This window comes from Puma concolor, chromosome A1 (genome assembly GCF_028749965.1).
Source record: "Puma concolor isolate L17-30 chromosome A1, mPumCon1.1.hap2, whole genome shotgun sequence".
Classification (NCBI taxonomy): domain Eukaryota; kingdom Metazoa; phylum Chordata; class Mammalia; order Carnivora; family Felidae; genus Puma; species Puma concolor.
Genome location: NC_141667.1, coordinates 43373867 through 43385881, shown reverse-complemented (window position 1 = coordinate 43385881; position 12015 = coordinate 43373867). Strand labels below are relative to the sequence as shown.

The following is a 12015-nucleotide window of genomic DNA, read 5'->3' as shown; positions in this document are numbered from 1 at the left end:
GCATAGCCCCGCCCCCGGGGCACCGCCCCTGACAGCCGCCCCTTGCAGAGAGTGGCTACGTGCAGCTGCTGGGAGAGCTGGACGCCGTACAATTCGCGGAGCTGCACCGCAGCCGGACTCTGCGGGTGGTGTTCGAGGCCTACCCGCCGCCTACTGTCATGTGGCTCAAGGACAACCGCACGCTAGGCGACTCCAGCGCAGGCGAGATTGCCCTATCCACACGCAATGTGTCTGAGACCCGGTGAGCAGCAACCCACCCACCCCATTCTTGAAGTTACTCTCTGCAGCTGCCAGGCAGCCCACAGCCTTCAGCCACTGGATAAACCTAGACCCACCTTTCCCGAGAGCCCACTATGTGCGAGGTACCATGCCAGGCACTGGGGGCTGCTGCAGAGATCTAGATAGACTGCTCCATGCCTCCTAGAATTTCCTGTCTATGGGGGAAACAGACATTGTTCTGACGATCACCCAGATGTGTAGTTGTCCTTGTGACGGGTGGAGCCAGCAGGGAGCAGCTGAAGAGAAAAAGGCCAGAGATTAGGGAAGAGGGTGCCAGGCAGGCCACTACCACCTGTGCATGGATGGTGGCCGGGAGGCTGATGAGCAGGCTGACACAGGCAAGGTATGTTAGGATAAAGCAATGCCAGGCCTTTCTGCAAGGGGGAGATGTGGGGGGGAGGGGGAGAGGGAAAGGGTGCTCCCCCCACCCTCCTCCTCCTACCCAACACTCCCTCTTGGCTCAGTGGAGCCAGCTTCCTATAGGTGGGGATTCAGGAGAGTCCTGGCTTTGCTACCGATGCCTGTGTAACTTTGGGAAGCCCCTGTCCCTCCCTGGGTCTTGTTTTTCTTGTCTGTACAAGGAGGTTGGGGGGGGGTGGTTCCCATAAGAGTCCTTCCAGCTCTGGCAGCTGGGCCTGTCTTGCTCCCCAGGTATGTGTCAGAACTGACATTGGTGCGGGTGAAGGTGGCTGAGGCTGGCTACTACACCATGCGGGCCTTCCACGAGGATGCAGAGGCCCAGATCTCCTTCCAGCTGCAGGTCAATGGTGAGGGGCCCTCCACCCTGCCTCCCATCAACCCCCAACCCCCCCCCCCCACTTCCATCAATTCTCCCTCCCTACACTGTCCACCCACCCATAGGGGGAGCAGGAATAGGAGCAGGAGCTGAGGACTCAGGAGGCTGGCTTCTAGGCTGGGCTCCAACACTTCCACTGCTGGATGAACTCAGTATATCCCCTCTTTGGGCCTCAAGTTATACAAGGAGGCCACTGGGCTAGACTGGTGTTTCTAAAACCTCACAGCAAATTACATAGAAGGTTAGTAGGTAAGGAGTGCTGTAGAAAAAAAGAGCCTGGGTAGACAGGACTGAGAGTTCAGGGCGCATATAGCCTCATCCAGCTGGCCTCAGGGAGGCGACGTTTGCGTGAAGACTTCAAGGTGAGGCCATCAGGCAAGTGGCTGGTGGGAAAGGGCCCACCACGCTGTACGAAGGCAGCAGCAACAGCAGAAAGCCTGTGTGGCTGGAGCAGAGAGTGGGGGAGTGGTGGGAGGTGAGGTCAGAGCTGAGGCCTGGCAGTCGGGGGCTGGGAGGAGGGCAGACAGTACAGTGCTCTAGAGCTGCCGTAGGGACCTTGGCTTTTCCTATGACGGAAATGACCAGCCACTGCAGGGTTTGGAGCAAGGGAATGACACACTGAAGACTTACTGTTTTGTCAATTGACTGTCTAAAAATAAATTTATTTTGAAAGAGAATTTAACCTCTCAATTGTAGATGGAAAATCAGCATCACATGTCATAAATAGAAAGCAACCACTAAAATAAACTCTGAAGAAACAAAGCAATGCTATTAAATTCTAATTCCATGCTCGCGCTTTCCCAGGGCTTTCTCTGACCCTCAGACCTGCTCTTGTCTTTGTTAAAAGGGAAGATTAGCGAGTCTCAGAGAGGTGTTAGAGACAGACTAGCACCCCACTGAGGCTTCCTCTTTGAAGTACCCAGAAGGGGAATCTGTCAGTTTTCACACGGTGATTCCTGGTATTTAATGTTCACCTGCAGCCTGAAGCTCCCTTCCCCCACCCCGGGGGGAGAGGCTGGGCCAGGTCCTTCCTGAGGGCCTTTCTCATTGTCCTTTCTGACCTCCCCACCTCCTGGCCTCCTGCCCTCTCCACACAGTGCCTGTCCGTGTGCTGGAGCTGAGTGAAAACCATCCTGCCAGCGGGGAGCAGACAGTCCGCTGTCGCGGCCGGGGCATGCCCCAGCCACACCTCACCTGGTCTACCTGCAGTGACCTCAAAAGGTGAGCAGACCTGGGGCCTCTGTCTCCCAGGGTAACCACAGCTGGCTGGAAGGACCCAGTGAAGCTCGTCTAGATCAGCCCCTTCTCTGGGCACATTGTTCCAAGCTAGAGCCCAGTCCTAGGAGATGTGGCTTCTTGGAGATTCTCTGTATGACCTAAAGTGTCCGTTTCCTTACCTTGACTCATGATGAAATGAATGGAGCGGATTTTGCCATCCAGGGCTTTCCGTTCTGGGGGTAGGAGCGCCCTCTGCCGGTCAGTCTAGGGGCCACAAGAGGAACGAGCTCAGGACCAGGCATTGGGAAGAAGCAGGAACCAGAGGGGGGTTGGGGGGGGGGGGGGGCAGAGGGGTGGATGTAAGGGGAGCCTCCTTCCACTACCGCCCTGTGGCGCTGCTTGCCTTTGGTTTCAGTTTCCCAGTCCGAAGAGGGAAGGGACTGGAAGCTGACCCGACTGGCTCTCCCGGCAGATGTCCGCGCGAGCTGCCGCCCACCCCACTGGGGAACAGTTCCGAGGAGGACAGCCAGCTGGAGACTAATGTGACTTACTGGCCTGAGGATCAGGAGTTCGAGGTGGTGAGCACGCTCCGCCTGCGCCGTGTGGATCAGCCTCTGTCCGTGCGCTGCACTCTGCACAACCTGCTGGGCCACGACATGCAGGAGGTCACCGTGGTGCCACATTGTGAGTCCTCCCGCCTTGGTGGCCCCTTCAGGGCCTGCCATACTTGGATCCGTGCCTGTGAGCCCAGTGGGCTGGAGTCAGTGTGTCTGTGGGCACTCAGGAGCATTATGAAACCCACCAGAGTGTGTGCTCTTACGCACTCACACAACAACACAGTATTGGCATATGTGTGTACATCCATGGGTCTCTGACATAAATCATGGCTATAGTATATGTACGCTGTATGCATGTCATAAGCCATGCATATGAGTAGGCCTGATCCTTGGACGCAAGTGCAAACCTTCCAAGTGTAGATTTGTAAACCACACGATGAAGAATGCCCAACCCCCAGACACGCATGTAAAGCTGGAGTGCATGTCTGTCACCTGCCTTGTGTGTCAGCCCACCGAGTGTATGTTTATAAACCACGTATATGAATATGCCCAATCCCCAGACACGTATATAAATCCAGGAGTGTATGTCTGTATGCACGTACGTGCGCATGCACAATCCCCGTGCAGGCGTGCAAACAATGCATGTAGAATTCCTACGCATGTGTGCGTCTGTGTAAACATGGAGTTGCAGCACACCTTTCTGCGAGAGCATGCAAACACAATCTGCACACAGATGCCTGCTGCACAATGCACGTCTGTTAGAAGATACACAGACGTGCATGATTCTTGTCTATGTGAATAGTCTCCTCCAGTACCTGGATGCTCTTGCTCCCTGCTAGTTCCTGTGTGTGCATCTACCTGTCTGCTTGTACTTCGTTTACTCGCTCGTTTCCTTATTCAGTAAATAATAATGGAATAGTAATCCCCAGCTTCTCACTGGGGAAGGCCCAGCCCTGCCTGCCCTTCTAGTGCCCACAGCCCAGAGACAAGGCAGAGAAGAAAACAGACAGTCCCACTGCCGGGGTCAGTACTTTGTGGGGAAAAGCCTAGAGAGAGGAGGGGGCTCCATGTCCAGCTATGGGATTCAGGAAAGTGTCCTGGAAAAAGGAAGCTTTAGGTCAATACCTGAAAAGATAACCTGGGAGTTAGCTGATGAGGAATGGTGTTCCGGTAAAAAGGTATGGCCTGTGCAAAAGCCCAGAGGCACGATGGGATCAGAGAAATCTTGGCTGGAGAATAGAGTATGTGTGTGATTTAGGGGATGGAGAGAGGAGGCAGAGGCAAGGGAGCGGTAAAGGAGGAGCTGCAGGGGTGGGCAGAAGCCAGCGCAAGCAGAGCGATGAGGGCTGTGTGAGGCATTTTGACAGGCATGTGTCTCCGTACGCAGAGCTGCCTCCAGCCCCCCACCCCGGGATGGGATAGGTGGAGGTTTTCATACCTTATCTCACTCACACGCACACACATGCACACACATCCCTGAGCAAGTGGGCACCTGCCGACCAACTTGGAGCGAGACAGGAGTAAAGCTTTCATGTGCCACCTGGAGGGGAAGCTGTGAACCAGCTCATGGGGAAACGACCATGGCTGGATGAAGCCTCTTCTTTGTGCTCAGATGGCTCCTTGGAAGATTCAGTCTTCCTTCCCAGGACTGCGATGTGTGACCTGGTGGGGAGAAGGAGGAGAGGAGTGATGTTGGTCTGCGATCCTGGGGAAGAGGGACAGGGCCTCCAGGGGAGCCGAGAGGGGCAGGGGGAGGACAGAGGGGGAGGGAATGAGTTCTTCAGGGATCCCATGGGTGGCCAGTGGGTCAGGGCAGGGGGGATGAGGGTCTGGCCTGGGTGGGTGCAGAGGGAGGGGGAAAGAATGGGAAGTTGTGCAGCAAAGAGGCTGAGGCCTTAGGGAGGAGACTTGGGACTTGGGGGCCCCGAGTTAGCCCTACCTGGTTACGCCTGCTCCCTGGGGGATACACCTTATAACTACTGTCACTACCCCAATGCCACTGGGTACTCAGGGGAAGCAGAGGAGGAAACAGTCTGGATTCATCAGGTTGTGCGAGCTCAGTCACTCAGTCCATTGGCCACTTGGTCAGGCTCTGTCCCAGCTGTGACAGCCCCGGCAAGGGCAGAGATTCAGACGCGAGGTGAGTCTAGTCATCAGGAGCTGGCATCTAGTCTGAAGCCATGGCAGACACGTCAGGCCTGGTCAGACATGTCACACGTGGTCAGGCCAGACTGATCCTTGCAAGGGCTGAGGGATATGGGGGCCCACAGTGAGCTGAGCTACAGCTGTTACTTAGGGACGTGGGTACTTATGGGAGAGGCTGAAGTTCTGGCCCAGAGGGAGGGGCTGTGAGTCTGATGTCACGGGCATGGTTGGTGGAGAGGGGGACAAGCAGAGAGGGTTGGTGTTTCTGGAGGTGGGGTGAGGGGTGGCCAGGGCAGCTGCCAAGCTCCCTCTTTGCTTATGGCCATCTCTTGTCTCTGCTTCCAGCTCTGCCCTTCAAGGTGGTGGTGATCTCGGCCATCTTGGCCTTGGTGGTCCTCACAATCATCTCCCTCATCATCCTCATCATGCTCTGGCAGAAGGTAATCTCCCATCCTTGCCTAATGGGTGCAGACTGGTACACTATTTTCTTTTCTTTTCTTTCTTTTTTTTTTTTTTTGCACGGAGGCCCCTGCCATCCTTGAATGTTACAGGATCTGTCCACGTCCCAGCCCAGCACACAGGGCAGGTGTAAAATGATATAGAACGGCACCGGTGTCCGAGCTGCCTCCACCCCCAGCAACAAGGGCCATCTCAGGCCTGGTCCAGGCCATCCGGGGTCCCCTGCCCCTGCTCTGCCCTCCTGGGTCTTACTTGGACATCAGCCCTGGCCCTCCCAGCCACAGGGCAAGGCACTTTCTGGGTGGACCGTGGACTCCAGAATTCTTCCATCTCTCACCCCCAGAGACTCCCAGGATTCTAATGAAACGTGTTCGCGTCCTATTAACCTGTAATTTCAATGCCCTGTTCTGTGGCTTAATTATTCTACGATCCCAACGTTTTAAGATTCCTGAGTTAAGATTGCAGCACCCATGATTCTATCATTCTATGATTCCAATCCTGTGATTCCAACATGCTATGATTTCGACATTCTAAGCTTACATCCTTCTGAGATTCCCGCTGCGAGTGACCCAGCATGGGGAGGGGCTGTCCATACCCAGCCAAGTGCCCCTAGCTTGTGTCCATTTCCGGGGCTGCCTGCCCTTCTATGCCCATCTGGGGAGCAGCCAATGCTCTGGGAGAAGCCGGTGAAGAGGTTCTGATGAGCCGGGCCCTTGGCTGTTAGCCCCTCTTCAGCCACTGCCCAGCTAAGGCCTGTTGTCACCTGTTCTCACTGAGCCCACGGAGCTGAGCTTTATCAGTAACTTGCTGCATGACTTCAAATATGCCTCTGTCCCTCCCTGGCCTCAGGGGCTCCTGCTCCATCTGTTCCGTAAGGGGCTATAGGCTCGTGGGCCCCAAAGCCCAGAACTCCTCTGACGATCCATCCCTGGTGTCGGTCCTACAGAAGCCACGTTATGAGATCCGATGGAAGGTGATTGAATCTGTGAGCTCTGATGGCCATGAGTACATCTACGTGGACCCTATGCAGCTGCCCTATGACTCTACCTGGGAGCTGCCACGGGACCAGCTTGTGCTTGGTCAGTCCAGGGAGTAGTCGTGGAGCAGTTTGGGTACTTGAGGCGGGGGGGAAGACTGTCTGAGGTGTGGTCCAGCCTTGCCATGACTAGCTTTGAGACCTAGGGCTGCCGTCCTGCCTTCTCTGGCCCTCAGTGTCCCCGCCGCCATATAATGGGCAAGGTGGTCCCCTAGGGACCGTTCAGCATTGAAGTCCTATGATCCTGTGCCTTTGTGAGCTAGGAGACCTTTGTGGCGAGAGAGGAAGTATTCATCGAAGACAGCCTGCATGCCAGGCCTGTGCTTAGTCTAGCTGGAGAGGGTGAGGCATACAGAGGAGCTGGGCACCCTTCTGGGGTGGGAAGAAGGCTTCCAGGGACAAAAGATGGTCCAGAAAGCAGGCAGAACTTAGATGAGACACCAGGAAGGCCTGCCAAACACTGAGGTCTTATCTTAGGAGACTCCTTTAGGGGAACACCTTAAGTCCAGGTGGCTTGGGGGATTGACCTCAGAGAGGATGGGGTATGCCGTTTCCTGGTGGGCCAGGAGCTGAGGGATTGTCTCTACCCCAGGACGCACCCTCGGCTCTGGGGCCTTTGGGCAGGTGGTGGAGGCCACAGCTCACGGCCTGAGCCATTCTCAGGCCACGATGAAAGTGGCGGTCAAGATGCTGAAATGTGAGTCCTGGGAGACTGCCCCTCCCTCACGTCTGGGCCCCACATCTCCCCTGCCCCTTCCCCGCACATCCAGGCACTCCCTGATTCTGATTTGCTGGGCGCAAGTGGTCCGGTCACCTGGTGGCCAGCACCACTCCAGGTTCTGCTTTGGCTAAGAGGCTTCCTCATTCTGCCCCCTCCTCCTGGCACCTCCTTCCCTCCCTGACCGTCCTCCCATCCTCTTTCTCCTCCCCCTGCACGTGGGTCCTCACCACCCTCGGCCATCTGGGTCTTCCAGCACGGGGTGGGGCAGAAGGGCCTCCTTGGGGCCTCAGTGACAGGGCAGGCCTGAGGCCCCGTCTCCCCCTCAGCCACAGCCCGCAGCAGCGAGAAGCAGGCCCTCATGTCAGAGCTGAAGATCATGAGTCACCTTGGGCCCCATCTGAACGTGGTCAACTTGCTGGGGGCCTGCACCAAAGGAGGTACCAAAACCACTCCCCCAGAGGATTCTGGAAAATGCCAGCAGCCCAGGCCTGACCCCTCCCCACCCCTCCTCAATCCACAGACAACGAGACACTCCAGCTGGAGGGTCTGTGCCCATCCTGCCCTCACCTCACAGACCCACACGGGGGTGGGGTTTACAAACTCACAGAATCACAACACTTTCAAGGCCCACGGACTCCTCGGGTCAGCCGTTTCCAAACCCCGGGGGGTGCTCTGACATTTTTTCTCCACATGTTTATTTATTTTTGAGAGAGAGAGGGAGAGAGAGAGAGAGAGAAATGCATGCGCAAGTGGGGGAGGGGCAGAGAGAGGGGGACAGAGGATCTGAAACGGGCTCTGAGCTGTCAGCACAGAGCCCGATGTGGGGTTCGAACTCTCGAGCCGAGAGATCATGACCTGAGCCAAAGTCAGACGCTTAACTGACTGAGCCACCCAGGCGCCCCAGGTCCTCTGACATTTTTAAATTTTCACAATACATTTTACAAACTGATCAATCACGGCCCCTGTGAGGTGAGTTATATCCCTACAATTGGAGGCCACCAGCATGCTGATTGGCAGTGGCTTTCATTCAGATCACAGAATAAAGCCTCTCTAGCCAGTGTGTTTATTTGAAGCTCTGATTGCAAGTTAGGCTGTAAAAAAAAAAAAAAAAAAAGAAAAAAAGAAAAGAAAAAAATGTTATCGTTGTTTGCAGCTGCTTATTGTGAGATTTGGAATTTTCCTCAGTATTGTGCAACCAAAATAAAATACAGAAGTACATTGCGTACATAGGCCAATTTATGTCCGCAAGATCACCCATTTCAAAATTTTTGTTTTCATCAATATCTTCCCGTTCCCACTGATTGGCTTCAAGTAAATGTGTTGCATTTGAATTGATCCAATAACCTGATAATAAATAGTTGCCTTGATTTCCTTTATATACGGGGCTCCAGAATAAGTTGGTGATATGTACCACTGTATACTTGCCATGTGCCGGGCCCTGAGCCGCGCCGACGAAGGCGTTACCTTATGAACATTCAGGACAGCCCTTGGAGGTGGGTGCGGTTAGCCCCATTTAACAGATGGGGAAAGTGAAGCTCAGGGAGAGAGAATAAGTACCTCGCTCATGGTCGCGGAGGCGGGAAGAGAACCCAGGTTCGCCTGGTGCCAAAGCCTCTCGGCCGTCTTACCCGACTGCCTTCCCGACGTGCAGCCGGTGGTCGGCCTCAGGGTCCCGATGGGAAGTCTGTGGCCTCCCGGGGACTGTCGCTGAGCCTGTGCCCCCCTAGGACCCATCTACATCATCACGGAGTACTGCCGCTACGGTGACCTGGTGGACTACCTTCACCGCAACAAGCACACCTTCCTGCAGCGCTGCTCCGACAAGCGCCGCCCGCCCAGCGCCGAGCTCTACAGCAACGCCCTGCCCACGGGGCTCCCTCTGCCCAGGTACCAAAGGAGGCCGGGGACCGAATCTTCAGGGAGCCCCGAGGAACACCTGCTCGCTCCCTCCTGGCTGGGGCAGAAGCCGAGGCCAGGGTGGGCAGACAGGGTGTAGGAGCCCAGGCTGTTTCACGCACGGGTCAGTCTGGGACCTGGGGCTTGGCCTCCCCCGGACCTGGCTTATCACTCTGGTGATGGTGTTGGTGGGATCGGCTGCCACCTACGGACTGCCTACAGGGGTCCCGCCCTGGGCTGGGCACTCTCTGTGGATGTGAACCCTCGGCCCCTCCGTGTCGTGACACCCTCTCCTTTCACGGTGAGCACCTGGGGCTCTCCGGTCCCAGGCCCGACTCCCATCGCAACGCACGGTGCTCTGCACCCTGCTGGGCACACCAGTCTCTAGCACGCAGTCTCTGGTGTGCGGTGTCCCGTGGGCAATGCAGCGTCTTTCTTCTTCTTTTCCAAAAGTAACTTTTCCTACTTCTGCTGATGACAACAGCAAGATGGGTTTATTGCAGAGACAAGCATAACTTCAGAAAATCCTTAAAAGACATTACGGCTCACCCCTGTCCTCCCCAACATTTGATCGATTTCCTTCCGGTCTTTGGTCTACCTCTAGAGACACGTGTATATGCGGTCCCATAGCTCTCTGGGGAGCAGGTGCTGCAGGGAATTAGGGCAATTCCTGCCCCCTCTGGGCTGTGGCTGGGGCCTCCCAGGGCATCACAGCTGGATGGTGCCACAGAAAGGCACCTGCTACATGCTCTTCTTATGACCCTCATGCTGGGGTGCTGTGATCATGCCTAGGTGTGAGTTCCCTAAGGACACACACTGGGTCTTGTGTCCTCTTAGCACCCCAGTGCCCAGCTTAGGGCCCCACGGGCTGGCTGAGAGAGCTCACTGTGTGGCCATTCAAGTTGTGACTAGCTGAAGGAGGATGAGTGGAAAGAAGAAATCCCTGAGTGATAGCGCCCGGTGGGCCCTGGGGGCCAGCAGGGGCGGGAAGGGAAGGAAAAGGACAGCCTGTGGCTCCTCCTGGGATGTTCCTCTCTCCCCCAGCCATGTGTCCCTGCCTGGGGAGAGTGACGGCGGCTACATGGACATGAGCAAGGACGAGTCGGTGGACTACGTGCCCATGCTGGACATGAAAGGAGGAATCAAATATGCAGACATTGAGTCCTCCAGCTACGTGGCCCCTTATGACAACTACGTCCCCACAGGTGGGTGCACGCCTGTGCACCGCCCCCTTGCCTATGTAATCATGCTTTCTTATCACAGCCTTTCTTACTGGGAGGAAGGTGGCCTTGTACCCATTTCATAGATGCAGAAACCGAGGTTAGCCACCCGCCCAAAGCTGTCCTGTGGTGGAGCCCCATCGGGAGCCTCTGTTTCTGGATCCAGCAGGGAGGAGTTGGGTTGGAGGAGTACTTGGCCTCCTGGGGTGCTGGCACACCACAGGCACAAGGCTGACCCAGTGTCCTTGAGAAGCGGGCAGGTCAGGCTGAGAAAAGGTGGCCCAGGCCTCGGGCTAATGCCAAAGGCTTTTCCGGCCAATGAGAGCACTGATAAGGTAGGAGAGGTTTACATTAGATATTTGGCAATTGTTTTCCTTTTGCGGGAGACTTAGAGGGTTAGTAGTTACCTGTATTGGACATTCAGCCTCAGTGAATAAAAGGGTGGGGGTTCTGTGGGCCATGTGGAGACACAGACAGTAACTAGGTGAACTTCTGCTCTCTCTCTTAGCTCCCGAGAGGACCTGTCGGGCAACTCTGATCAACGAGTCCCCGGTGCTTAGCTACACAGATCTTGTGGGCTTCAGCTACCAGGTGGCCAATGGCATGGAGTTCCTGGCCTCCAAGAACGTACGTATGGTTGCAGCGAGCGGAGCAGGGTCAAGGGGAGGTGGGCAACCCAAGCCAGCCAGGGTCCTCTAAGTACATAGCTCCATATGGCAGCTATGTCCCCTCACCACAACTCTGGTGGGTGAGGACAGTCAAAGCCCTCACCGCGTGGCCTCTCACACCTGTGTGGCGATGCATTTTCCCCAAAGCCCTTGACAGGGAGGTCTTCTCCTACAACTGCCCCCGAGGCCTCAGCTCCTATCTCCCCCAACCTAGTGCGTCCACCGAGATCTGGCAGCCAGGAACGTGCTCATCTGTGAGGGCAAGCTGGTCAAGATCTGTGACTTTGGCCTGGCTCGTGACATCATGAGGGACTCGAACTATATCTCCAAAGGCAGCGTGAGTACCTTCCCTGACCCGTGTGACCTGGGAACAGGTTTCCTCCTGGTCAGCGTGGCTGTGGCATATAGGAGGTCAGGACGGAGTTCCTCATGGCCTACCCTGCCCAGTGGTGACAGGCTTTGCCACCGGCTGTGCATGGGGCAGGAGGGGGCAGAGATGTTAAGGTTGTACGGGTGAGCCCAGGGCTCAGATTCACTGGTCACGACAGGGGGCGAGGGACCAGCTGTAATGGGTTCTGGGAAGAGGGAAGCAGGTCAAGTGTATATTTGGTGACCATTCTGCCTGCCACTCGTGTTCCCACTTTCCATAAGGGGACAGTGAACCCCAGAGATGGAGGGTCTCTAGACCCAAGAGATCTAAGGCGGCCGGGTGAGAGCTGGGTGGCACCTTGGCATGTCCCTGGCTCCCCTGCTGTCTGCCAACTTGGCCAGGGCCTCTACTGGGATCAGGAAGAAGGGTCGTTCTGTAAGAGGCCTCAGACCCTGGGGCTCCTCCTTAGGGTAGAGGCTGCCATGTGAGCAGCTTGTGGGTGAAAAAACATGGCCTTCTGATCCTCTGGCCAGCACTGGGATGAGTGTGGGATCTGTGTGCCTGCAGAGGCGGGCTCTCAGGGTCTGGGGAGTAAGGCGCGGGGGCCTTACTAAGTAAGGAGGCCAGACCTCCTCCCCTTGCCCAGGCAC

General features: G+C 56.1%; 1 protein-coding gene across 3 annotated transcripts in view; it reads left to right on the top strand.

The window, feature by feature from the left end:
* PDGFRB (platelet derived growth factor receptor beta) overlaps positions 1 to 12015 on the top strand; it is a 37704-nt gene that overhangs the window by 19745 nt on the left and 5944 nt on the right. For all 3 annotated transcript variants that reach the window (XM_025924142.2, XM_086706336.1, XM_025924141.2), the window contains 12 exons: positions 49 to 241; positions 931 to 1046; positions 2173 to 2296; positions 2766 to 2977; positions 5341 to 5435; positions 6401 to 6533; positions 7083 to 7187; positions 7538 to 7648; positions 8939 to 9098; positions 10152 to 10312; positions 10836 to 10954; positions 11210 to 11332. In XM_025924142.2, the coding sequence (XP_025779927.1) occupies positions 49 to 241; positions 931 to 1046; positions 2173 to 2296; positions 2766 to 2977; positions 5341 to 5435; positions 6401 to 6533; positions 7083 to 7187; positions 7538 to 7648; positions 8939 to 9098; positions 10152 to 10312; positions 10836 to 10954; positions 11210 to 11332 (1652 nt within the window). The remainder of the gene's footprint in view (positions 1 to 48; positions 242 to 930; positions 1047 to 2172; positions 2297 to 2765; positions 2978 to 5340; positions 5436 to 6400; positions 6534 to 7082; positions 7188 to 7537; positions 7649 to 8938; positions 9099 to 10151; positions 10313 to 10835; positions 10955 to 11209; positions 11333 to 12015) is intronic.